We start from the raw sequence: 26,370 nt of genomic DNA, 5'->3' as shown, positions 1-26,370 counted from the left end.
ACAATAAAACAAACAAACAAAAGGTCGGGAACCATTAGCATGACATGCCTTACTTTACATTCAATCATTTGCATTGCTTCTTTCCCCTGTAGTTGCCAACTTTGACCCGGACACTTTCAGCGTGATGCACTGCGAGTTCTGTAGTGCTGGCTTCGATACCCGGGCTGGCCTGTCGAGCCACGCTCGGGCCCACCTCCGTGACTTCGGCATCACTAACTGGGATGTTACCATCTCCCCGATCCACATCTTGAGGGAGCTGTTCTCCAGCAGGCCTGACCTCGTAATCCCCACGGCTCCCCCTCGGAGTTCTGGCTCTCCAGTGGAGGAAGACGAGGACGATGATGAAGACGAGAGAGACCTAGAGGATGAAGGGGAGGGAATTGTTAAAGTAAAGCTGGAGGAGGAGACAAGCGAAAGGACCCTGAGTGCTGCTGTTTCTGATGTGCTGCCTTCAGCATCTCCCCAATCCTGGAAGAAGCGGGACGGAGCAGAAGAGTGTAAAGGTGAGTTTCTATTATTGGTCCATCTTTAAAAATGGCAATGTGATAAACAGACCTTACTTATTGGTTGTGTGATTAATCTGCTGGCTGCTGATGGCTCTGATGGGTCACTGCCTTGTCCACGTTTGAAGTTTGAGCTTGGCTCTCTGTTGCCTCATAAAACCAAGATAGAAGGAGATAATGATAAAGCAGTTAGAAATGTGTTTTGAAGTTACTGCCTGTCCTCGGTGGGAAGTACTGGAGTCAGGTGGCTGCTGAGAAAAATCAGTCTTTGCGCGAGTGTGTGTGTGTGTGTGTGTGTGTGTGAGGGAGAGAGCTGGAAAGAGTGAGAGAATCCCTGATGCCCATGGTTGATGTGGCACTCGGTGCATTTATCCCAACCTCCGCCTCCACTCGATTGGTCACGCCTTAGCTTAGCGGTGCATATGGGGGCAAAATGGCTGCTTCCACCTCCCCGCAGACCCAAACAATAGCGGAAAAACTGTCTGGCTTCAGCTGCCGGGAGTCCGATGCACTGCGGTTGCGGACCGGTGAGTACCGCGCGCCGTAATTCCCGTGCACCGCGTGCCCTCGGATCGCGCGGCGGCTTCTTCGCACTGCACGTCTGGCGCCGCATCTTCTGTCACAATGTAGCCAGATAACAGCCATTAAAAAGAAAGAAAGAGAGAAAGAAAGAAAAACTCTTTATCACGTTGGAGACCGCGTAAAAAAAATGAGTGTCGCGTGCAGGTAGCCTGTGACACGCATGTCAGAAGCTCATAAAGCGGGTCATTGTTATTGTTTCGGGTTTCCTGATTTTGCACGCGGGGATAGATTGTGTGCATTTTGGCTGTTGTGATACTATTGTTGCAGTTTGTTTTTTCTTTTCAATACATATTTATGTGAGTGTGTATGTCTGTGTGCTTCCCCCCCTCTATTATACACGTATCGAATGACGTCCAGTATTTCCAATGCTGCAGGATCTCTAAAATTACCTACAGTTGCCCAATCCTCGCCATTTTACTTTGCTTTGATTTTTGATAGAGGACACGCTGTGCCTTCAAGTGCATGCTTTTGTGCATGTCTCTTTTTTTCTCCCCCTACAATAAACTGACCGCGAGAATAGTCGGGAAACGTGGTAACTTTGTTGACCCAAAGTAGCAGCAGTTAGTAACTGGTAATCTTATTGCAACTTATCCGGATCAACCAAGTATAATGGAAGTATCACTTTTACTTGGAAGTGTCGGGTTGCTCACTCTCTCTCCGCCCGAACGGGCACAAAGTTAGCGTTTGCCACTTTGCCTCCGATCTTAGAAATTAGCCCTGTGATTATTTGGCGTTGTCTTTAGCATAATAAACGGTGTTATAACGCTGCGTTCCGGGGTGTCACATCGCTGCTCTTTTACAGTCAAGAGATGAACTGACAAGCGCAGAGCCGCCCACCAGACAAAAAGCATTGTCTGTCTCCACGTCTCTTTTGATTTACCGATTTGTCGCAGAAAATGGCACTTTTGTCCCAGGAATGTCTGACTGCGGGGAACCAAGACTGCCGCGTTTGTTTCATACTGTAGTGCAGTTATTACTTTTTTTGTTTTGTTCTTTGGCTTTTTTTTTTTTTTGACAGGGATTCATTACTTGAATTGTTTTTATGCATATTTCCCCCACAGAATGCATTACAACGCGCTGCTGTAACAAGGAGGGAGAAAATAACAGGGCATTGAGCTCACAGGACTGAGCTGATTTTTCAGCTCACAGCCTGATTCTTTTCTTCTTTTATCCACATATACATGCATTTAATGCGTGCATATGCGTTTGATGAAGTTTATTTATTTATTTCCCCCAATGTATAATTAGCTTTGAGATGCATCCCTCAGACTGCTATTTAATGTGATTTGTCATGACATTCATCACTTAGCCTAATTACTGTGGATTTTCTGCACTTAACACGGATACGGTTGTGTTTTTAGGCGATGACGAGGAGGGAGCAGAGGAAGAAGATGAGGAGGAGCTGCAGCAGCTTTCAGCCCTGGACGGTTTGAGCTCAAGCCCCGGGAAAACGGGTCCGCGCGGCGTGAACACGGACAGCCTCTCTCCTGGGGAGGATGCAGACACCGCGGGTGAGGCAGGAATGTGGGAATGCTGACCTCAGAGTGTTTACAGGGGATTGGATTTGCTACAGCCAAGCCTCATCATAGCTGTCAGTGGGAAAACTGTAGTGGTAACAGAGATGCTACAAGAGAGGGGGTTATCACAAGGGAAATCCTGAGAGGAAGACAAATCTTTTAGGGGGTAATTAGAGCACCCCTAGTACTGTGTAAGTGTATTCTGGGATATCTGTGGTCTCTAGAATAACCCGAGCCACCTGCTGCTGGTTTTAAAACTGGGGTGGCTGTCGCTCAGGAAGTAGAGCAGGCTGTCTGCTAATCTGAAGGTTGGTGGTTCAATCCCTGACTGCTCCAGTCTGCATACCAAAGTATCCTTGGGGAAGATACTGAACCCTAGGACCTGGTTCATCAGAGTGTGAATGTTAGATTATGATGAATGTGTGTGTGAATAAGGCTCGTAGCATAGATGCTTTGTATGCAGAGTAGAAAAACACCATGTAAGTGCTCAAGCTGCCTAAAAACAGATGTCATCTGTAGCGGTTTGAAACATTTATAACATTTGTAAGACACAGCTTATTACCCAGTCTTATGCCGTCTTTCACACTTGTGCAGACAACAACTTGAAGTGTGAGGTGTGCGAAGCTCAGTTTGAGACCAAGCGCGGCCTCTCCATCCACGCCCGCTCTCACTTGCGCCAGCTGGGCATCACCGTTTCAGATGGCAGCGGGACCTCCATTGAGCTCCTCCGCCGGATTGCCAAGGAGCGCAAAATAAGCTCGTCTCTTCAGGAGCCACTCATAGCTGAGAGCCCCTCCCCGTCCGTTGCCCCAAAAGATGAGGACATGGACTTAGACGAGAAACCCATCCCTCTGTCCCTCTTGGCCAAAGCAGCGAAAGCAGTGCCGCTCTCGTCCTCCTCCACACCTTCTCCGGGCGCCTCTCCAGCTCTGGCTCACTCTGGCTCCCCTTCCTCGGTAGTGAAGAAAGCCCCCATTTCCTCTCTACTACCTGTGTCTTCCCCCTTGCGCTCTCCTGAGCACAAGGCAGGGGGCATGAAAAACTTGACCTCTAACCTCTCCGGCTCAACAACAGCCAAACCCCTCTGGGCGCCAGAGGAGAATGATGCTCCTCTTAACCTCAGTAAGTGTCGCTGTCCTAGCTGATGATTGTTTTATCTTTTCATTGCTTCATGTTTAGTCATTTCTTTCTTCTGTTCATAGCACTGGAGGTTGACCCCAACAAAGACATTGTTTGTCAGCTGTGCGGCGCCTGGTTTGAAACCCGGAAAGGCTTATCCAGCCATGCTCGAGCTCACCTGCGGCACTTTGGGGTGGAGTACTCGGAATCCAAGGGGTCTCCCATCAGCCTCCTGAACCGGCTCATCGACACGGATGACTTTAAGCACAAAGCCAGTGCATTGCAGCTCGACAACCACACAGAGCCACGGAGCCTCGCCCCCACTACGCTCTCCTCCTCAAAGCCATCCTTGCTGACACTCTCCTCCTCTTCCTCTTCATCACTCCTGTACAAGGTGACTACGACCGGGAGTGGATCAACATCCAAAGCTACCTCTTCCTCTGCCTCATCTATACTTAGCCCACCTGCCAAGCGTCTCAAGTCCTCTTCCATGCAGGTCTTCCGCCTCAGTAGTGGGGAACTCATGGCCCTTCCACACAGTGAGTGTTGTAGTATCCATGAAATTAGACAATTTATAGAAGCATAATGCTTTCTCTGTTTAACGCAAGGTCAAACCTTCTCGTCCCTAAGGTGAACCTCCAAAGGAGATAGGCTGTGAATTCTGTGGGGAATATTTTGAGAATCGCAAAGGGCTGTCTAGCCACGCTCGCTCTCACCTGCGTCAGATGGGCATTACCGAGTGGTCCGTCAACGGCTCTCCGATCGACACCCTGAGGGAGATCATCACGAGACGGGGCCTGCCTTGCGCCCTCCCGCTAAAACCTCTCAAAACCCCACCGCCATCTTCTCCAGGACCGCCTCGTTCCCCCCTTTCGGTGTCCTCTTCTCCTTCAGCTACTCTCCTCAGTCGCCTGCCGTTCGCCTTCGCCCGCCCCTCCAGTCCTCAGCCCGCCGTGTCCAAGTCGAGCTCGGCTCCATCAACGCCTTCTAGTGGGCTGATTCTCAAGCTGAAGCCGGAGCCGGTGCAGGTAGAGGTCACCACGCCTGGAGCTGTGGGGAGATCTGGAGGGTTTTCAGCTGAGTCTCTCAACTCTAGCTGGAGGAGCTCTGACAGTGCGTTTCCTCTCAACTTAGGTATTTGAATCCTGTTTTGTCTTCAGTGCTTATTTAACAATTGTTAAGGAATAATTTATAGATAAGGGAAATCACTTTCAAACGTACTGGCATGTCTAGTTTGTATTCATTAATCATTTATTATTGTTTGCTTCACCGACTGAATTAACCTCAGTTTAGTCAGGAGCATTTTTTAAGACAATCAGCGGCTACTTGGTGCAAGCCAAGCAACATCTCTGTAAATAATAGCATAAAACCACAAACTGTTTTTTCTGATTTTAGTTCTTTGATCAAATTATTTAAAAAAAACAAACATTTTAAAAGCAGGGAAATTATGATTAACTTTTGGACTAAGGCATGCAGGCTGTTTTCCCCCTTTTTGAGAATATGTGGTAAGTTTTACAAAGCATAGACTGTATATAAAAGATGGTCTTAGCTACTGTGCTACGACCCATTATTTGGCAATGTCCTTTTTTGAAGCCTCAACTTCAGCATCTTTGTGTGATGGCAAATATGTGTGATGGCACTGGTTGCTCATGGGCTAACCACTTTTCAGTCAAATTTTATAGCAAATCTTGATTTGCAGTGGTCCCTCGTTTATCGCAGGAGTTACGTTCTAAAAATAACCCGCGATAAGTGAAATCCGCGAAGTAGCCAACTTTATTTTTTACAATTATTATAGATGTTTTAAGGCTGTAAAACCCCTCACTACACACTTTAGACAGTTTTCTCAGACAGGCATGAACATTTCCACACTTTTCTCTCTTGTTTAAACACTCTCGAAGTTCAAACCTTCGTAAAAAAATAAGTCCAGTATTATAGAATGAAACCAAAGATCAAACCCTGCTTTCAGGTCCAGAACATGGGAATAGAGCAGCTACGAGAGAATTCAACATTTATGAATCAATGGTATGGAAGTAGAGGAAATAAGAAGAATGAGTTGAGTAAAGTTTGACTTATCTGACTGTTTGGTTTCGCTTAATGCGCCTCATAATGCAATGTGCCTTATGGTCCAAAAAATACGGTAACTTCTACCTTCCTTTAGCATGTCCAGAAGTCCAACTTTTTGTGCGATGGTTAGCATTTTCCTCTGCCTTTCGGATGCTACCGCAGGTGCCTTTGACGGTGCAAAAAGTTTCGTCGACATTGTTGTGTTTGTTGGGGAGAAAACTTACAAACATACAGTACAGCACTTCAGAGTCACACTGCTAGCGATCGAAGATTGATGTAAATTTGACTGAACGCATTCGGTACTGTACATGAGACACGGTACGGAGGAGATTGACTGACAGTGGTCTACAGCCAATCAGGACGCAAAACAAAATGCGCTGTAGAAAAAAAAAGAAAGAAAAAGCATGCAAAATTGCACAAAGTAAATCCGCGAAACAGCGAGGCCGCAAAAAGTGAACCGCGTTATAGTGAGGGACCACTGTATTGTCCTTTTAGGCGATGGTTTACAAAATTAACATCATGTTTTAGTCACTAAAACTGCACTACTAGTCACTTTTGCCCATAAACGCATCAGGAAAGTGTTTGCTGAGGTCATAGTTAAAGTGAGCCGTGGGTCATGCCCATAGGCTTCCATATAACCTAATGTCCCCCTACTGGTCATTAGAAAAATTACAAGTTTAAGACATCTGGCCGTTACTTCCACCTTTTACATACAGTCTGTCTTACAGATTAGAGTAGGACAGGTCTTCTCGTGTATCTCATGTAACGCTAAACAAACAATGCATGTAAATGTAGTGTATTCCTGGTAAAAATAACTGTATTCGGTAGTCGTGTGTGATCCACTGTATGTGATAATCGTGTGCACATTTTCACCTGGTATCTCTTTAGCCATGGCCCATGAGGTGGAGCCTACGAGGGATATCCGTTGTGAGTTCTGCGGGGAATATTTTGAGAATCGCAAAGGCCTTTCTAGCCACGCCCGCTCCCACCTGCGACAGATGGGCATCACAGAGTGGTCCGTCAATGGTTCGCCCATCGACACCCTGAGGGAGGTTATGCACAATAGAGGGGTGGGTGGCTCCTCGCAGTCAGACCAAGGAGTGAAGAAAGAGTCCAGCCAAGGAGCGAACAGTCCCTCCTGGGAGAGCACAGGGGGCGCCAGCGGCTCCGAGGGTTTGGGCGCTTCGGGTTACCAGTCCTCCAAATTCCGTAAATCTCCTCTCAGCTTGCAGCAGTCAGGGTCAAGGCTCCATAAGCAGGGTGTGGGGTCTGTGGGCCCATCTGCTACCCCATCTGCAGGGAAGTTTTTCAGGATGTCCCCACTGGGGAAAAGGCCTCTGTCTGAGGAGGCCCAGTCAGTGGAGGCTGCGCACTCATCTCCACATCAGCTTAAGACTTTCTCATCCCTTCCACATGATTTCTCCTTCAAAAGAAAACCTTCCCCAGACAAACATGCACACCAGGGTAAGATGCAGTTTTTTCTCCACTTGCCCTGAACTTCATCTGATACCGATCATTATCCACTAAGAAAAGGTCTTCTCTTTACTCCTCCCCTGTATTTTTCAGATCCCAGTTGTGAGCTGTGCGGCTTCTTCTTTGAGAACCGTAAGGCTTTAGCCAGCCACGCGCGAGCCCACCTGAGGCAGTTTGGCGTGACCGAGTGGTGTGTAAATGGATCCCCTATCGAGACGCTTAGCGCTTGGATGCGTAGCAGGCCGCAAAAGGTGTTGGAGATGCACCGCAGCTACATGCAGGGTAACCGCACCACCCTAAAGAAGGTGAGGAGTGGCAGTCAGTCTTTGGTAACGCATTTCAGCCGAATAACTCAGATCAGTGCAGCAAGCTGAGCCGCTTGGTCTTATTTTAGGCCTGTGATACTTCAAAGCCCGTTGTGACTGCTGTGAACATTTGATTTTAAAACAAAAAAACTGGGAGTTGTAAGCGGAGGAGCCCGCGCCTCAGACAAAAGTGTCACAGCTATGCAGCGAGAGATCATAACCCACTGTGCTACTTTCCTGACACGCTCACTTTCCTCTCAGTGTCTTTGAATAGGCGTCATGCTCGGAGATCTAACGAGCCCCAGCTGGTGGCACGACAGACATTTTGTGTCACGGAAAGCCTCAGACGTGTAGTCTCGCAGCTTTGAGCCTTACTGTAGATCCTGTGTCTTTTACACCAAGCAAAAATCACTGTGGGGACAGATGCCAGAACAACTCAGCTATTGACTTGATAGTTGCCATAGTAACCAGGGTGCCTGGCAGCTTATGTTTCATCTTCAGATAAATTATGGCATGCTGTTGATAGAAGAAAATTTATGTTTTTTTCCCCTTTTTTTCCCTCCCCGCCTGAATTAGTTTCTGGTGCATTTGCGTCACTGTCACACCTTTTCCCTGAGTGGTGATGTGACACACATACAAAATGAATTACCTTTTAAATGTCCTTGTAATCATATTATTTTTTCATACAGACGTAGTCAAACCAACCTCGCTGTAGGATTTGATTGGCCTAAGTAATGACTGATGTCATGGTTAAAAAGGGTGTAATAATATAAATACCATTAATATTATTAGTGAGCTAATAAACCTGGGCAACTATTTGACCTTTTCAGTGGAAAGGACGTGTCGCTTTTATTTCCTATTGCTTAATATGTTTGACATAAAGAACAGTTTATTATACCGTGACATCTTTGAATTAGGGGGAGATTTTATCCACTTATAAAAATCCACAGGGAAAAACACCCCATTAATGTTAGCTTGAAGCTAATAGTGACTAGTAAAAACACGTCTTTATATACTACATTAAGTTTACAGTCATAAATGGGTTCAATGCTTTAACAACACAAAGAATACGAAAAATGAAAACGGAAAATAGATGCAGTGATGTATTGAAACATGCAAACATTCATGAGGCAAAATCAGAATTTGTACAATTCTAACAAGCATCAGTGTAAATATTTAAGTAATATTTAGGCAGCTTTCTTGTTAAGTAGTCTTCAGGAATAATTCTCCAGGCTTCTTGAAGGACATTCAAAGCTCTTCTTTGGATGTTGCTGCCTTTCCTTCTGTTCTCTGTCAAAATGATCCCACACTCCTTCAGTAATGTTGAGGTCCGGGCTCTGGGGAGGCCAATCCATGACTGATGGTGTTCTGTTTTGGATTTTCCGGGTATACTTAGTATGACTGTGGCATAGCAAAATGAAGCCTCCACTACTTCATCCATATATATTAATGTTAATTTGAACAAAAAAAAAGATTCATCAGTCGTATCAGACTGATTTTTGTTCAGATTCTTGTGTAATTTGGCATAACATCAGCTTTTTTCCATTTCCCTTCCTTAAGAATGGCTTCTTGACAGCCACCCTTCCACTGAGAGCATTTCTGATGAGCCGTCAGTGAACAGTAGATGGATCAATTAAAAGTCCAGATGCATCTTTCAAGTCGTGTGTCATCCCTTTGCTGGATTTTTCTGTTTCACACGACTTTGAGATACTCTTCATCTGCTCTACTTTTAAAAAAAAATGCCTCATTGCACACCACGACAAGACCACTTTACAAAATTGCAAGAAGGTCTGGCTCCTTAAAAACAAAACATAAAGAAATGAGCGGTGGCTCAAGACACACACCACTGTAGGTAGACATTAAATGCATGAACCACAGCACTCAGACTTTCCTTAAAGTCTTAAAGTGGAGTAAATATGGCTATTTGTAAGCAGGTATAGACTTCATATTGGAAAGGTATGGCCTGTGTCTTATTTGTCTGTTTCATCTTTTGTTCCGTCTCTCTCTTTGTGATCATTGCCGCTGGCTGTAATGGGGGTCACCGCCCCTGATGCTTCTGTTAACACTGGCTCCAGAAATTCAGTGTTTGTCTGGTTCTACACTTTACTGGTATGATATGTTGGAATGATTCTAACCAATATCACAGGAAAAAACCGCAAAACAATATTGGTGTCATCAACCCAGTGAGCCTGGACTGCCTTGGATGAAGAAATACCGCATTAGCACACGTTTTGAACACCCACATTCAGACAACTTTTGTGATGATAGCTCTTTTTTATAGACATGTAGACCAACACATTCTGACCAGTCAGTAAGGCCAATATAACTTATATAAGTAAGTTTGCTGATCCAGGCACTATTTGGGATAATTGATCTAATTGGAGCTGTTTTGGCAAAACGTTTTGCCACTAGTCAGTTGGCAGTATTGCCCTTTGGGCGATAAAAAGGCCTTTCTAACACTTTCTGTAGCGAGCTAAACCTGTCTGTCCTTGATTGAGAGATCAGTCACTCGTCCTTGGAGATCTTTTCGGCTTAGTTGCATACACAGCATGACAGGTTTCCAATGATTTAAGTCAGGGGACCATAAGAGCCCCATCAAAGCCTTTAGTGTTTCTTCAAGTACATCATCGTGGATTTTAAGGTCTGCTTGGGCCAACTGTGCTGTCGCAAAAGTCGCCTCTTTAGTTTCAGTGTCTCAGCTGTGTGACATTTAAAGCTGGAGATTTGTTGATATTTGGGGGAATGATTCTTAGATTTTCTTCATAGTATATGTGCTGTTTTCTTAGGTAAATGTTGGGTAGACTACTCTTCTAAAAGAGGAAGTTTGACATCATTAAAATGTATTTTCTGAGGTTGTATTTATTTACAAAAACTTTGTATCTGTACACTATAGCAAACAGTGTGTATTCTTTGAGACTAGATGACACAAGTGAAGAGTGGATGTGCACATATCCAGCTTTATTGTCTGTTTTACTGTAAATGGGAGCATACTTCCCAACAAGAACAGTGAGGTATATGAATCAGAACCTGAAACTAGCAATTTAGGTGGTAAACTCATTAGAAAAGCGTTTAATGAGCTTATAGATCAAGGGTCATTTTCTCAATAGACTTTTATACATTCTGACTTACAATCATTATGCAGCCGCACATTCCTTCAGTGCCTATTCAAAATGCAGGTTTAAGGTACTTTCTCATTTGCTTGACTTTTCAGACCCAGAGGCCGTGTCTCTTCAGTATATTTAGCTAAAAGCTAGTTAGCTTCACTGGGGTCATGCGCCAGAGCATATCTTGGCTAGTACCTGCCACACAAACACATAGACACAATTGCAGCACATACTTAGCACATTAAATGGAATCACATTATTATTTGTTTTAATTATATTTACCTATAAACATTTAAAGGTAAGTGCACTGGAATAAGTTTTTTTTAGCCAGGTTTTTACAGGAAACAAACAAATTAGTATACTCTAAGTAAATTTAAGTACTGCGGAAATAGCTTTAGGTAGTACATGAGTAATTTAAAGTATTGCATAACTTAAGGTATTTTACAGGAAAGAAGACAAATAATTCTGTAAGTAGTTTTAATAACTGCAGAATGTCTTGGTAGGTTTGCAGAAAAACATAATATTTCGCCATCTTGCATCGAATGCTGTGCTTTTTAACATCCGGGTGATATTATGGAGAGTCTTGGCATTGCCTAACTTCCAGGTATTTTACAGGAAAAGAGACACTCCTTTTCTTTAAAAGCTATGTTTTAACAGTGGTTTAATTCACCCATAACATGACCCTCACCCCGAAATACACAGCTTATGTACGATGTAAGTTTGGGAAATATTCTTCCAAAAGTTGATTCTGTTCATCTGGACGTAGCGTTTTGTGGGAGAAACGTTTCGTCACTCATTCAGGTGACTTCTTCAGTCTCAGCTGACTGCAGGTTTCCCCAATCTTATAAACAGTACATTTGCACAATGACTGAAACCAGCCAACCGAAGGAACAATGGGCTGGCAGGTCAGTTCCTTAATCAGAATTATGCAAATTCTCATGACCATTGATCAACAACCATGAGTACCATTCACAGAAAGTTGGGGAATGGCTGCAATCACAGCATTGTAAGATGGCAAAAGATGTACCCTTAGGCCCCCTCCTCAATTCAGAGATGGTCTTTCCCTTTTCACGTAAATGGCCTCCTTGACTCTGCGCTCAAACCAGCGTTCCTCCCTGTCCAAGATGTGAACATCCTCATCATTGAAAGAGTGTCCACTGGCCTGTAGGTGTAAATAGACTGCAGAGTCCTGGCCTGACGAGGTAGCTCTTCTGTGTTGTGCCATCTGCTTCGCCAAAGGTTGTTTGGTTTCCCCGATGTATAAATCCTGGCAATCCTCCTGGCACTTAACAGCGTACACTATGTTACTCTGTTTGTGTCGGGGGACCTGATCCTTGGGGTGGACCAATTTTTGGCGCAGCGTGTTTTGGGGTTTAAAAGCCACAGAAACCCGGTGTTTAGAAAAAATGCGTCTCAACTGCTCCGATACTCCTGACACATATGGGATCACTACAGGTTTTCACTTGGGCAGCGGTTGTCCTTCTCTCCTGGATCGGCTGGAGCTTTCTTTTGGCGCCTTCCCAGCTTTGACAAAAGTCCAGCTGGGATAACCACATTTACTCAGGGCCTTCTTGATGTGCTGTTTTTCTGCCTCCCTGGCCGCTGTGTCTGTGGGGATGGTGTTCGCTCTGTGTTGTAGCGCCCTGATGACACCCAGGTTGTGCTCCAGTGGATGATGAGAGTCAAACCTTAAATACTGATCCGTATGTGTAGGTTTACGGTACATGTCAGCTTTGATCAGTGGGTTTTGGTCAGTGGTTGTTGCTCAATGGTCATGAGAATTTGCATAATTAAGATTAAGGAACTGACCTGCCAGCCCATTGTTCCTTCAGTGGTGCTGGTTTCAGTCATTATGCAAATGTACTGTTTATAAGATTGGGGAAACCTGCAGTCAGCTGAGACTGAAGAAGTCACTTGGATGAGTGATGAAATGTTTCTCCCTCAAAACGCTACGGCCAGATGAACAGAGTCAACTTTTGGAGATCTACTTACCTGGATGATTGAGCATGCATCAAGATAGGGAAATATTGTTTCTCCAAAATTGCAATAAATTTGCACACCACTTTAAATTACTTATGCAGTACTTAAATGTAATTACATTACATTACAATTTCTTTTCTTTTCTGTAAAATACCTTAGGTTATGCTATGCTTAAAATTACTCATGTACTACCTATAATTGCATACGTAGTGCTGAAATGTACTTACTGGTATGATTGTTTAATTTCTTCCTGTAAAAACCTGACTTGTTACCACCTTATTCTGCCATTCCTGCCTTTAAGGAATTTGTTGGTAAATATTGTTATATTGTACTTTCAAATAAAATACACTGAAATAAAATTTTATTGCAGGGGAATTACACCCTTAGTCATGCGTTGTGTTATAAAGTGTTAACCTTTTTGCTGGTCTCCAAAACAACAATGGCTAGGGTTGTGGTTTTCACTGATGGTTGAAACTCCATCAGTGAGTTTTAAGTGTTGCCAATATCTGCAGTTATCCATGTTAATAGAACGAGTCTGATGCTCAGCTCAGCTATAGGTCCCCGTTATTTGATGCATTGGTGTCAGTAGAAGCCCAAATTAGGTCCCCATATGTCTGCAGATCTTTTGCCTTCCTTATTAATCACATTTTTTTCATCCATTTGTTTTGTAAAGCTCATTGGAGGGTCTGTTAATTTCTAAGTGCTTTTATTGTAATCAGACTTCTAATTAGTGCTTTATACATGACAGGTGTGAGAGAAAGGTCAGCTGGGACAGCTGGATATATAGTGTGTAATACGGTAATTTTAAAATAAGTAGAGAGAATCTTTTCTGTTACAGCTGCCTAATTCATTAACACAGCTAGATTGGTTGTAGTTAGATGCACTGTCCAGACTGTAATTATTGTAATTATGTGCATGATTACACATTTTTTGCATACGTGCTGAAAGAACTAGGTGGGAGATAAAACCCTTTTAACATGTAGTGCTCAGATTTTAAGGGCTTAAACATTCTGTACAAAAGTCTTGAGCCACCCCCTCATTTCTATATATCTTGCTTCCAAGGAGTCCAGTAGTTCTCCAGGCTTTCTGAAGGTCTTTGAACATTTCTTTGTTGTGTCTACAGATAACGGACAACTTAGCAAAGAGCCAACTAGCCTGTTGCAAAAAACAAAAATTTCCCCATTATTTAACTGAATCTATTAAAAATGTCAAAGATTACACAGTTTGAGAGACATAAAATAGTATTTTTGTACCAACAAGGTGAACCCCCCAAATAATTAGGCTAAAATGGTGTGTTCTTAAATTGATTAAACTGGACAACTGGAGGACAAATGTAGTGGGCCTTAAAAACAACCTATAGCTGAAGTCCTTAAGAAATCCAACAAAGACCTGACACTGAGAGGTGGATCAGCCAGTGGTTCTGGGAATCTTGTTAGAATTGATGTAATTATAAATGCAGAAAAGTACAAATAGAGTTTGAGCCACCCTACAATACTGTAAAGTGGAAAGTGTCAGAACTGGACAAAATCGAGCACAGGACTTGTCAGATTATGAAGAGACAAAGTCAGTATCAATCTAAACGTCACCTCAAACCTCTCAGACACAGGTGATCATCTTTTAACTAACTTTGTGCTGATTAACAGCTGCTGAGAACAATTTGTGTCCAGGTACTTATGAACCCCACTAATATGGGTGCTGTGTACTTGAAAGGGGCAAATTACAGCACAGTTCTCCTTATAGCAATATAAGCTTAATCTACTGAAAAAAGATAGACAGATGATGATGATATAAACCCACTTAAATTAAAGAAAGTGAAGATAAAACAACAAAAATTATAGTAGTTTAAATACTGTCTCTGCACTAAATAGGAGGCTAATGCTAGTTCCTGGCTAGCTTAAATTAGCATGTCAGTCCCAGCACCAGGCCAGGAAATTGTTGGCAGATATCCTCCCCAAAATGACTTCAAAAAAAGTCACATAACTTTTTAATTAGTAAGTAATGAGCTTTAGAGGAACTGGTGGTAGATTTTGTTACCTTTGGATAGAGCCAGCCTAGCTAACCGTCTACTTTTTTGCTTGAAACTAAGCTAACTCTTGCTTCCAAGTTACATATTTACTCTGTTCATATGCCTTATTGGTATATAGGAAGAAATTCAAAGTCTTATCTGGGTTCTTATTTACTTTTGTTAATGTGCCAGTGTTTCTGTTTACATGGTAACAAGTACACCAGGACTCGCCAGTCTTTTTGTAATTTACTGCTGATAGGATCACTCATTCTTTCCATGTTCCAGAAGAGCAGCTCACCGCTCACTGCGGATTCTGATCATATCCTCCCCATCTCATCGCAGAAGGCTTCCTCTTCCTCCTCCTCCTCTCAGTGGTCTTCTTCTTTGGCTGTCAGCCTGGTGCGTCCACTGAGCCACGAAGTCAGCCAGGGCTCTTCCAAGACTGCAGAGGAAGAAACTGGTACCAACTTCCAGGGTGCTCCCATCAGGGCTGGTCGCAGCAGTCCCAGTCTCTCGCGGCTCGGCAGCGGCCACACGCTTCAAGCACAGGTGGCGCGCAGTGAGCTCAATGTCCGCCTGCCTAGAGGTACGTGAGGATAGAGCATATGTCTTGGCTCTCAATCACATAGGTGCATACATATACAATGTATTATATATTCTCAAAAAATCAGTTGTTAATACTGGCATTAACAAGCCCTTGACAGGCGAAATTACCCTAATTTTTCCCTTTTTTCAGTCAGTGTTTAACCATTTTACATTATATTGTTAAGGAAATATTACAATGTTATACATCTTTTAGGTTTAGGCAGAAAACTGAACCCCTTTTGACTTTAAATGACTGAATTGCCTCTAAGCTATACTGACATTGAAGCATTTTGGTGCAGCTCTACTTTGCACCAACCTCCTTTGTTACCTCCTCCTCTTGCTCAGGTTTTGAGCGTCGGCCGTTGAAGCACCCATCTTGCCCGGACGGGACAGAGAGGGATAGCGGCCCTCCTAAGCCCCCGCGCACAGGCACCGTCCCCGCCCTGGTGCCCAAACCACCCTCCTACCCGCTGGTCAAAGTGGTGGGCAAGTTCTACACCCTGAAGTGCCGGTATATGAAACTTGTGTCTTGGGATATAGCTTTCCAGGACCCAGGAAAAACTGTTCAGGGCTCTTAGCATTAGAAATTTGGAGACTGTAGCATTAATAGGACTGTCTGCCTATGTTTTAAATAGTCTGTTAATCCCCCAAGCAGCAATCCCTGTTCCCACGCCCTGTCGAGCAGTACTCCACTTTTAGTTGCTAATGCACTATATTGAGAAGAGCGAACCATTTGGGATTTTCAGGGAACATGAATGAGTGCTTAAGTTCTGATATAGCTGCAGCACAAGTGGCAGAATGGGCCGCCGCTGAGAGACAGAGAATCTGGCTTAGCGGCATCGGATTGTGTTTTATCTCTTTGTGTTAGAGCATAAGTAGTTGCATTCATTTTACTGGCTATTGGTAACGCCGTAAGTGATAATTTCCAGCCTAAAAAGTGTGTTTTTGTTCATCAGATTCTGTGAGGTCGAGTTCCACGGTCCACTGTCGGTGCAGGAGGACTGGATCAGACACCTCCAGCAGCACATTCTCAAGATGAACTACAACAAGCCCGCTGCTGCCAAAGCAACAGCCACCGAACCACCTGCCCTAGCTGACGATCCTGTGCCGGTCCAGGCCTCTGTCCCAGCCTCCACCTCTACCTCCAGAACCACCTCTACCGCACCGGCTCTCACTTCCACCTCAAACAGCAACACGACTCCCAAGAGCCTCTCCCCCTCGCCCGTGGACGAGTGCGCTCCTGCCATCACTGCCACAGAGATAGTTCAAGTCTCAGAGGAGCAGCCAACCCTAACTCCAACTCCTATTCCTCTCCCCACCCAGACAGCGTAAGCTCACATTCATCACCTGTACTCATTTTATTTCTTCCAGTTTCTACTTGTTCACCCGTTTCTGTCCTTTGGCCTTCACAAAGTGGTGTTTAGGAGGAGCATTCTCCCTCCCAAAGAGCCCTCTGAGCCCCAAGCACCTTTTGAAGCAGCTTTCTAGACTGTTACTAAGTCCCGTTGCCATGAGAACGAAGCTCCACTGGCTTATCTGCACACCAGGGATGGGTGATTACGGGAAATGTCCAAGGTTATAAGGAGAGATGGACTAATGTTTGTGTTTGCCTTGTTTATATTGAATGTTCAGATGTGGATCGTTACTGTACCTCTCTCATTCACTGGGCGATTTAGGGTTTAATATAACCCTTTATTAAACTTTAACACCTTGTCTACTACAACCTTCCCTCCAATCTTCTACTTATGAACAGCGCATTAAAAGACCTGTGAGATTTTGACCATTGCTACCAGGATGTTGGTAGCTTTGACTGACTGAGATTAAGCGACAGTTCTAATCATGCTAGTCTTGCGGTTCAGACTTTAAACATGTGATAACACTTAGTGTTAATAAAGGCACTTTTAATGTGGACACTCAGCACTTAATGATACAATTTGAATAGGTTAATATGATATAGGGATGCACCGATATATGGGCCTAACACTGATATTGGTCGATGTTGGCCTCGTTGAACGATATCTGCTCATTGGCAAATAAGATGGGACTTACAGGAATCGGTGGCCTGTTGTGATTAAAGGGACACAGCATGGGAAATCCAGACTAAAGTCACAAAATTTTTAAATTAAAAATTCAAACTGTGCCTGATCTTTGAAATATTGTGGTTTAAATTGACCACAGGTAAAAGATGGAAAACATTGCCAGCATCACCTAGGAGGCAACTTTTTCTGGTTGACTGGCTCAGCTGTGGGGTTTTCCCCCAAGTGCAATTTATTTTCAGTTTATCCATCAGAAAATGTTCAATAAACTAAATTTTTAGGCATAGTTTGAATAAATATTCCAGACAGTAAAGTTAAGGTAACAAATATTGGAAATATTGAAAAGTCAATTAATAAATATTTCTTTGTTCTCCTAGAACGGGGGTCTGCAGCCATTACTGTCAAGAGAGACGGCTTTGAGCAATTTTTGTTCAAACCTATTTGAGGATTTTAATGAAACCTAAATTAAAAATGAAAGACACGAGTGAAGTATAAATTAGCATATCAACCTTACTAGTAGGGTAAATAATTAAAATCTTTATTACGTGTGAGGTACCGGTGATCATCCTTACTTTAACTTTGCACTACAGTAATTCCTTGTGTTGCAACATTTATAAAAATTTTAGAACTACAGTGAAAATTGATTACTATCGTTTTGGATTGCCAACAAAATGAAATAATTATTAAGCACTGGAAAAAAATTCAATTAGCATGTGTTTACTTGAAATTAGACAAAGCTATACAGGCCACTGCTAGCGTTTTTGCAAATGAATCGCATTAGAAACCTTTTTGATAATAAAGTAACATCAACCAAACAGCTTTAAAATTAGTACAAGTAAAAATCCCCATTTTAAATTTAATGTTGACTAAAATTTAGTTTAGTAGGAGGCAGTGCTCCTTTTCCCCCCCTTCAGCTACAATCAACCATCTGATCTACAAACAATCACATTGATATCCGCTAATAAATACAAAATTTAAACTTGAGCTCACTGATATCAGCCAGTTGAGCCTATCTATATTGTCTTTTAGAACAACCAGTAAATGAAAATTAAACTAACGATGAGGTGGGAGAAACACCCTTCATGTTATGAATGTTATGAGTGTTGCACAGTTTGGCCACCAGAGGGCACTCTGCAACTTCACTGTTGGCTACAATGTATAGAATGCCACAAAAACAACAACCAGCTGATGCGATGAGTCGGGCAGGGCAAAGAAATAATTGCACATAACAAATTTTAGACAAATCTGCGTATGTTTCGTGCGTCTGAAAGCACAAAAATATTCGAGTTTTTAAAGCACCAAATATCAGTACCGGTGTCAGTCTTAAGAATCCTGTATTGTTCATGCGTCAAATTTAAAAAATGTGTCATAGGAAGTGAGCAAAAGAACCACAGGTTTGCAACCCCTGTCCAAGAACAACAAAAACATAAACAAAATTAGATAAATTGTTACCTGTAAGGTCCCGGAGTCAGTGCATCCCTAATGCGGATTGACAAAGACACATTCCGACTGACTGAAGGAACAAAAAGTGGAAGCACACCCAAAAAGGGAAACTCCTTACTCTATGAAGTAATACTCTCCCCAAAATATATGTTTCGCTTGAATGTAGCTTAAAGCACCTGTCAAAACCTTAAACGCACACATTCATACTCAAATCAAACACAGGCCCTGTACTACAAATCAGGTAACAGTTTTATCTTTCACGATGTTACCACTCCACAGCCTGCTGTTTTCAACAGATAGGGCTGCAGTTTCTTTTTAATCTTGGAGACGTGAGGCCACAGTATTCAAGGTTACACATCTCCATTCACAGTGTTGCCATTTTCTACCTGCCTTTTTCAATGTAACCCAAATTATTTATTTATTATGTTGCTTCTGAATGTGGTAAGCTAGGTCATTTAAAAGCTAGAGTATAACTTAGGAATGTTTTTGAAAATAGGCCGGCGGTGCGCTTTTATGCCAGCGTGTTCGTTTGTATGTCGGTGTACATACAGAGCAAATGTGCATTTGTTTCCCCATTTTAAAAGAGAGAGAGAGAGAGACAGACGTAAACGCGCTCGATACAAAGACACCTCATTAAGGTCAAAACGAACTAAATGTGGGAGCCTGTCTGGACTTACATGCATCCATCGTCTTGTTAGGATGTGCCAAAGAGCCTGTTTACTTCCCTGTCTTGCCTCTGTAAAAGCTGTTTACATTGGACCTGATAGTGGAGGAAACTCTGCACAGCTACCGGGTTCCCCCAGGGCCCCCCACGCAGAACAATGGACTGAACCAACGGTGGATCCCCCAGTTTTAAAGACTCGGGCTGCTGAAGCGGCTTCTCGTTTCCGTGGGGGTTAGATTTTTCCAATTAAACGTGAACACAAGCCAAACTTGATTCCAAAGCAGGGCTCTGGAGAACCGTCAGCCCTCAGTCCAAATGCAGAAACGCAGTCAACCTCGGCCTCCTGAGGATCGGAGGTCTGTAGTCTCTCTCATATCAACCTTGAACCGAAGCAGTAACTCAAAGGGTCCATGTAGGCGGGCAACCTTTTAGAGTTTGTTCCAGTGTTGCCCATGCTTGAAACGTGACTGTTTGATCCAAACGATACCCTTAACCCTTTTATGGAGTATAGATGCATACTATATACAGTAACTACATGTACTTAAGAAACTGTTGATGCTAGTAGAGCCGTCTGCAGTTCTATTAGCGAGGTAGTTTAAAAATTAAGTGATCTTAATTCCTCTATTGTGATTTGATTTCAACATTTGATGCTATGTATTTTTTATTGCTCTGTGCATTTCTGTATTTGCAGTCCTGCAAGGTGAATCTTAGAGTATTTTTTATTTTATCTGTTAGTCTCTCCAAGCTGAAACTTTTGGTGCTGGCGAGTGCGTTGTAGGTCGGGAGCTGGTTGAACTGAACGCGAGGAAGACCTTTTAATATGATTGTCACGTCCTGGTATCAAAAGGACTCTAATAAGCGGGCCTTAAAGGGGACCATTTTGCAAGGTGAGATATAATTCTTCCTGTCTGCATTCACAGAGTAATAGACACTGTTGCCTCCTGCAGGTTTGTGGCTGCACTGCTGCGTGAGGTGTGAATTGGAGACCGGTGCATTATTAGTTCCCTTTTAAGATCACCCGATTAAGCCTCAGCTGGTGTAACTGGCTGTTTTGTGTGCGCGCGTGTGTGCGTGTGTGTGAGAGTGTGTGTGTGTGAGTGTTAATAAAAAAAGATAGATGACGATGTTAACTGAGAAGAAAAAGATGCAGTCAAGAAAAGAACTGTACTGTACACGAAGGGTTAAGTTTTAAGTAAATCAACTCCAGAACAAACAATAAATGTGATTTCAGTTTCAGACACCGAATCTTTGTCTTTATTGTTATGTTGTTGCGTCACACGGCGGTGATGTTTGACGGCTGTGTCAAAAGCCTTTGGTTAATTGTTTTATCAAACCGCTAGGGGGAGCTAGAATACAAGCTCCAGTTTGCATTCATTTCAAGCAGGTTTGGGATGCACCCCAGCTGTAGGTGGCAGGGGGGAATATTAGTTAGCAGTGTTTAAATGATCTCTGTCTAAATCACAGAGTGTAAATAATAAAACAGCAAAGTTACTTGAGAACGGTGATCAGGATCAAAATGCCACGGCTTCAGCAGGCGTCGATACACAGCCTTCAATTTTCATTCTTACCCCTGGAAAAGAACTAAAACTGAACACTGAGCTGCTCTGGGGGTTTTGATCATGACAGCTTCCAGAAGGGAAATCAAGTAAAGTGAAAAGGGGAAGCGGACACATTTGTGCATGCTCTAATACATGGGACCGATGTTAATAAAAAGAAAAACGCTATAACACAATATAATGAAAACTATCCACTTCTTCAGATTAATGTCAACACATGACATACGACGTGTGTTATTCCTCAAAAAAAAAAACTAAACCAAAATGCAAAAGCAGCGTGTAAAAAGCTCCTGATCCAGCTGCCTGTACAATCAGCTTTAGCAGTGAGAACTTGAAGTAGTTGGTTTCTGTATGACTTTATGAGTCTCTCACATCACAGTGAAGGAATTTTCTTTACGGGTTTGCAGGAATTCATTTATTGATAGCTGTCTTAAGATCCCGCTCAGGTCGACTTTGACTGGACCATTGCAGCACTAAGCTTCTTTTCTTTTTCAGCCACTTTATTGTAGATTTGCCGCTGTGCTCAGGATCAGTTTCCTGTTCCATGACTTTGTTTCAGCCCAGTTTTAGCTGTTATTTGACTCCAGATTACTTTGGTGTAGCAAGAAGTTCATGCTGGACTCATCACCCCTTCACACCCTTTGTGTTTGTTCAGATGCTGCTTTGCCAACCTAAACCATGTTCTTTTTAGGAAGAAGAGACTTTCTACTGGTATCCCTTCCAGACAAGTCATCCTTTTTCAGTGTTTTTCTTTTCTTTTTACTCTCATGAACTTTTAACATGCTAACTAAGGCCCGCAGAGTCTGAGATGTAGGTCTTGGGTTATTTGCAGATTCTCTAGGCATTGCATGGTATGACCTCGGGGTGAATTCACAGGGAATTCTTCAGGGAAGATTGGAAAGTGTCCCAAATCTTTTCCACTTGTAAATTATCTTCCTTACTATTGAATGATTGACTTGAAATTATTTGGAAATGGGCTCAGAACCCTTTCCAGACTGACGAGCAGCTACAATTGTTTTTCTAAGGTCGCTGCCGAGGTGATTAATTGATCAACTGCTAATGATCAATTGATCAAGTGCATCTGACCGGCAGCTCTGACTGCTGACTGCTCTTAATTCCCGTGGAAGCAGTAAAGGTGCATTTAGTTTGTCACACTCTGCTTCTGCATTATGGCTTTGTTTTTGTTAAATAAACGATGACCAGAGATGTGGCACACCTGCACCAGGGCAAACATCCGCCTGCTATACAGGTTAAAATAGAGCAACAGGACCGCTGAGTCTTTGATTTTATTTATTTTCTGCTGTGTTTCACTTGCATTTATTTGAAAGACTGAGTATAAACACAAAAAAATATTTTATTTTATGTGCTGGAATGTGCAGAAAATAGGTTTAAATGTTAAACAAATTTCTTCCAGTCAGAGAATGTTGCATATAATTAAATTTTTGCTTGATGCATAAAGTTAAAAGATTAAAACTAATAAAACAAGTTTTAAAAAGAGACTTTTCCATTTGATTACATTTTGTATGATGGATTATGCAGAAAAAGAAGAATTGGACTGAAAGATCTATCGCTATCACCTATTCAGGTTGTAAATCGTGTTTTTAAAAAGTAACTAAGTAACTAAATACTTTTGAAAATAAGTAATCAGTAAAGTAATGGGATTATTTTTTTTGGGAAGTAATCAGTAATTAGTTCCTGATTACTTTTTTCAAATAACTTAACCAACACTGACGATGACACAGTGTAATATGTCGTGTTGTTGTTCACCGAGGTTGCACCTAACTCATTTTAGACCTGCTAAGGACCAGATTGTTTTTATGTCCTGATACTTACAATCTTAGAACTGATAGAGGTGGCACTCTGACTGTGTGCTGTGTGAAAAGGTTTACCTGCACTCAGCTTCACAGTTCCCGTAGCTCTGCGGAGCACTTAATAGCACGTTAGCATCTTTTATCCAGTAGCAACAAAAACAATGTAGCAACGAGCTGTTGAACAAAGCAGAGCACTCAGCAGCTAAAGGAGAGAGAATATTGGACTTTTATTTCCCAAGTGATAAACATGCCTCTAAATGAACGTCAAGCATCCGTCTCCCAAATACATAGCCACATCAGAGAGCTTTGCAGATCGGGTTTTCCATGTACATGGTGAGTTGATCTAGGAGTCTAAATACAGCCCTGTTAATGCTTGTTTATTTTTGACATAGCAGCTAACATTTATTTCTTTCACTCTTTTTTTGAAAACCCTGTTTTGGGTCTTCACCAGTGTGAGAGAAACAGTTTATCCTTTCAGCTACACCAAACTCTAGCGGCTGACTCAGTCAGTCTGTGGTTTGATGATGAAGAAGTAGCAGTAAATAGAGCAATTTTACAAATAATAGCTTCCTGCTGCAGGTAAAACAAGACATTGAGAACAGTGAGAGTGACTCAAAAGAGACTCTAAAAATCTATACTGGAGTTGATGGGAAGTAGAGAACTGAGTAACAATTCTTCCTGTGTTTGTCAGTAGAAGCAATGCCTTTCAAATACAAGTAAAAATGCAATCCAAGCTTAAGACAAAACTGTTGCTTGAAGACGTGGATCCAGGAGAAGATGTCCTGGGTGTCCGGTCACAAGACGGTTCATTAATGTCTGTCACTCAAGTTCATTTACCTCTTCACTGAGAGAAAACGGTCACTGTTCATGAATACAGTTACTCTGAGTCCTGTTATTCTGTGATGAAACATTTCTATCTTGATAGAAATGATCTCCTCCAGGATGACCGTGTCTCCATTCAGAGGGTCACTGCGTGTTTTGAGGAGTATGAAAATGATGTGAATCATCTGGTATCTACCCCGGTGAAGACTGAGGAAGAGTTTTGTCACCCATCTATACACAACCTGTTCAAACACCCCCTCCCCAAACAAACGACAAATCCTTCACAGGATACTTTTTCAGATGCCTGGATCATTAGGAGAGTGCTGCGTATTTGTACTCCTACAACATGTGCTCAGCAGCTAGCTGCTGATTTATTCTGCTGTTGCTTGCGATATTGGGTCATGTGTTTGTTAAAATCCCTGTGAAGACATCCATTGTGTGCTGATCAAGTCAGAAAGTGGAAAAATATAACATGTATGAGATCATTCTGGAGTACTCATCATTAATTAACATCATTGATTTCACTTCAAGACATGAATGTGGCTAACAAACATTGATCCAGGAAGCACAAAACATTTAACATCTGTCCTGCAGGGTCATTTGTCTCCTCCTGGAGCTTATTGGCAAACATTCGTAGCCCTTGAAAATGTACCAAAAATGTACAAGAAATGTACAAAAACACCCTCCTCTGGTGTTTTTGTGCATTTTATTTTAAATTTGGTGATCGTTTTGGCTGTACTACAGCTGGTGGCATGACGTTTTGAGGGAACCTTTTTAGCAAAATGTTATCCATACTCTGATGATGTATTTGGCAACCTTTGTGTTCAAAAATGTACACGCATAAAATCTGTCATAAAATCCTCATACAAGAATTTTTTTTTCGGCTTTTTTTTTTCATAAACCACTTAATCAACTCAAGCCCTTATCAAAATGATCAAAAATTATATCATTTTCACAATTTTAACTCTTTAAATGCCAGTATCTCTCCAGGTACTGCTTCCTCTAACAAATTTCCCACGTGTGGGACTAATAAAGGTTATCTTATCTTATCTTATCTCTCATAGTCCACAGTCCACGTCCCTTTATTTTCCAATGAAACCACTTTTTAAATCTCTTTGCCTTTGCAGTTTAAAACTATGTATTCTGTAAGTCAGTATTTCATTTCGAAGAAAACTAGTGATATCTGACATTTCTACTGTTTTCCAACAGATTGAAACCTTGCTCACATTGCAGGCTAATGCATGAAATGCTTGTATTTTTTGTATTTTTCTATGTGTGTGTGTGTGTGTGTGAGTGAGAGAGAGTGTGTGAGTTTGTAAACATTTTGATAGTTGAAAAAGTCATCTTGTAGGGATGAGTTTGAAGAGGTGCTTCTGCCTCTGCTGTCCTCAAAAACAAACATTCAAAAAATACAGAGATTATTTAGCAAATTCTGACTCCAGAGGATGAGCCACAGTGCACCCATGTTGTTCTCTCTATCTGCAGCCGAGCAGATTATTTAAAACATGTATTAACCTTTATAGGTTACCGATAGTGTCCGTAATTGGTAAATGACGTTTTTTTTTCTTTTTCTTTTTTAGAAAAAGAAGTCCAGATGTGCCAATTTTATTCTGGAACTTGAAAGCAGCTTAAATTTGTGGCTCTGTGTGAAGCAGGTCTCAAAACCTCACGTAGCCATGCGACATGATCTGTGCGTATCAGGCGGTTCGTCCACACGTATAGGTTTTGTGAGCGAGCGAGAAGTCAGAGAAGTGACATGGAGTTTTAAACATTTGTATGCACAGAAAGGTAAAATGAGTTGTGAGTCAAAGTCAAAGTCAAAGTCAACTTTATTTGTCGATTCTGCCACATGTACAGGACATACAGAGAATAGAAATTGCGTTACTCTCAATCCCTAGATAAATAGCAAATGAACATTTAAATATATTTAAATATAAAAGTGATTAAAAATGCAAGTAAAATAATTAAAAAGTAAAAATTTAAATAAATACAATTTTACATATAACAAGAAAGCTATACAATATACAATATAATGGGTAAGTGACATTGAGTGTAAACCAGGCAGAGTAGTGCAAATAGGCAAATAGTGCAAATGGAGATTTAGTAATGTACGGTAAGAGAAAGTGTAACAACAAAGTCTTATGAGGTAATGGCAGTCCAATGCTCCACAAAGTGACTGGTAACTGGTGCAGGCCAGTGAGTGAGTCAGAGAGTGTGTGTGTTTGTGTGTGTGTGACAGAGTTCAGTGAGACCGTGGAGGAGAGAGGGGAGAGGGGGCAGAATCGGGAGGGAGTTAAGCTTCCTGACAGCCTGATGGATGAAGCTGTCCTTCAGCCTGCTGGTCCTGGCCTGGAGACTCCGCAGTCTCCTCCCCGACGGCAGCAGCTTGAAGAAGCTTTGCATTGGGTGCGTGGGATCAGCCGCTATGCAAAGGGCTTTTTTAGTGAGACGGGTGCTGTAAATGTCCTGGAGGGAGGGGAGAGAGACACCAATGATCCTCTCTGCAGCTCTCACTATGCGTTGGAGGGTTCTATGGCAGGACGCATTGCAGGCTCCAAACCACACAGTGATGCAGCTCGACAGGATGCTCTCGATGGTGCCTCTGTAGAAAGTGTGCATGATGGGGGCTGGTGCTCCTGCTCTTCTTAGTTTGCGGAGAAAGAAGAGACGCTGCTGTGATTTCTTGGCCAGTGCTGTGGTGTTGTACGTCCAGGAGAGATCCTCTGTGATGTGCACACCCAAGAACTTGGTGCTGCTCACTCTCTCCACAGACGCTCCGTCAATGGTCAGAGGAGCATGTT

At 42.5% G+C, this 26,370-nt stretch overlaps 1 protein-coding gene across 5 annotated transcripts in view; it reads left to right on the top strand.

The window, feature by feature from the left end:
- Nucleotides 1-16,960, top strand: part of wizb (WIZ zinc finger b) — a 29,099-nt gene extending 12,139 nt beyond the window's left edge. For 2 of the 5 annotated variants that reach the window (XM_085403165.1, XM_085403164.1), the window contains exons 8-18: nucleotides 93-503; nucleotides 2,447-2,596; nucleotides 3,197-3,724; nucleotides 3,805-4,260; nucleotides 4,352-4,855; nucleotides 6,674-7,249; nucleotides 7,352-7,563; nucleotides 14,938-15,238; nucleotides 15,583-15,748; nucleotides 16,194-16,565; nucleotides 16,652-16,960. In XM_085403165.1, coding sequence (XP_085259291.1) covers nucleotides 93-503; nucleotides 2,447-2,596; nucleotides 3,197-3,724; nucleotides 3,805-4,260; nucleotides 4,352-4,855; nucleotides 6,674-7,249; nucleotides 7,352-7,563; nucleotides 14,938-15,238; nucleotides 15,583-15,748; nucleotides 16,194-16,565; nucleotides 16,652-16,661 — 3,686 coding nt within the window. In that variant the 3' untranslated portion in view covers nucleotides 16,662-16,960. Of the gene's footprint in view, nucleotides 1-92; nucleotides 504-2,446; nucleotides 2,597-3,196; nucleotides 3,725-3,804; nucleotides 4,261-4,351; nucleotides 4,856-6,673; nucleotides 7,250-7,351; nucleotides 7,564-14,937; nucleotides 15,239-15,582; nucleotides 15,749-16,193 lie in introns of all 5 variants that reach the window. The other 3 variants (XM_085403167.1, XM_085403168.1, XM_085403166.1) reach the window with 3 other exon arrangements.
- Nucleotides 16,961-26,370: the final 9,410 nt, after the last annotated feature.

The sequence above is a fragment of the Rhamphochromis longiceps genome, linkage group LG4, assembly GCF_057381845.1.
Source record: "Rhamphochromis longiceps isolate RC_006_pf linkage group LG4, R_longiceps_female_GT1.1, whole genome shotgun sequence".
NCBI lineage: Eukaryota > Metazoa > Chordata > Actinopteri > Cichliformes > Cichlidae > Rhamphochromis > Rhamphochromis longiceps.
The sequence above is the reverse complement of the archived record's forward strand: the minus strand, read 5'-3'. Positions and strand labels throughout refer to the sequence as shown.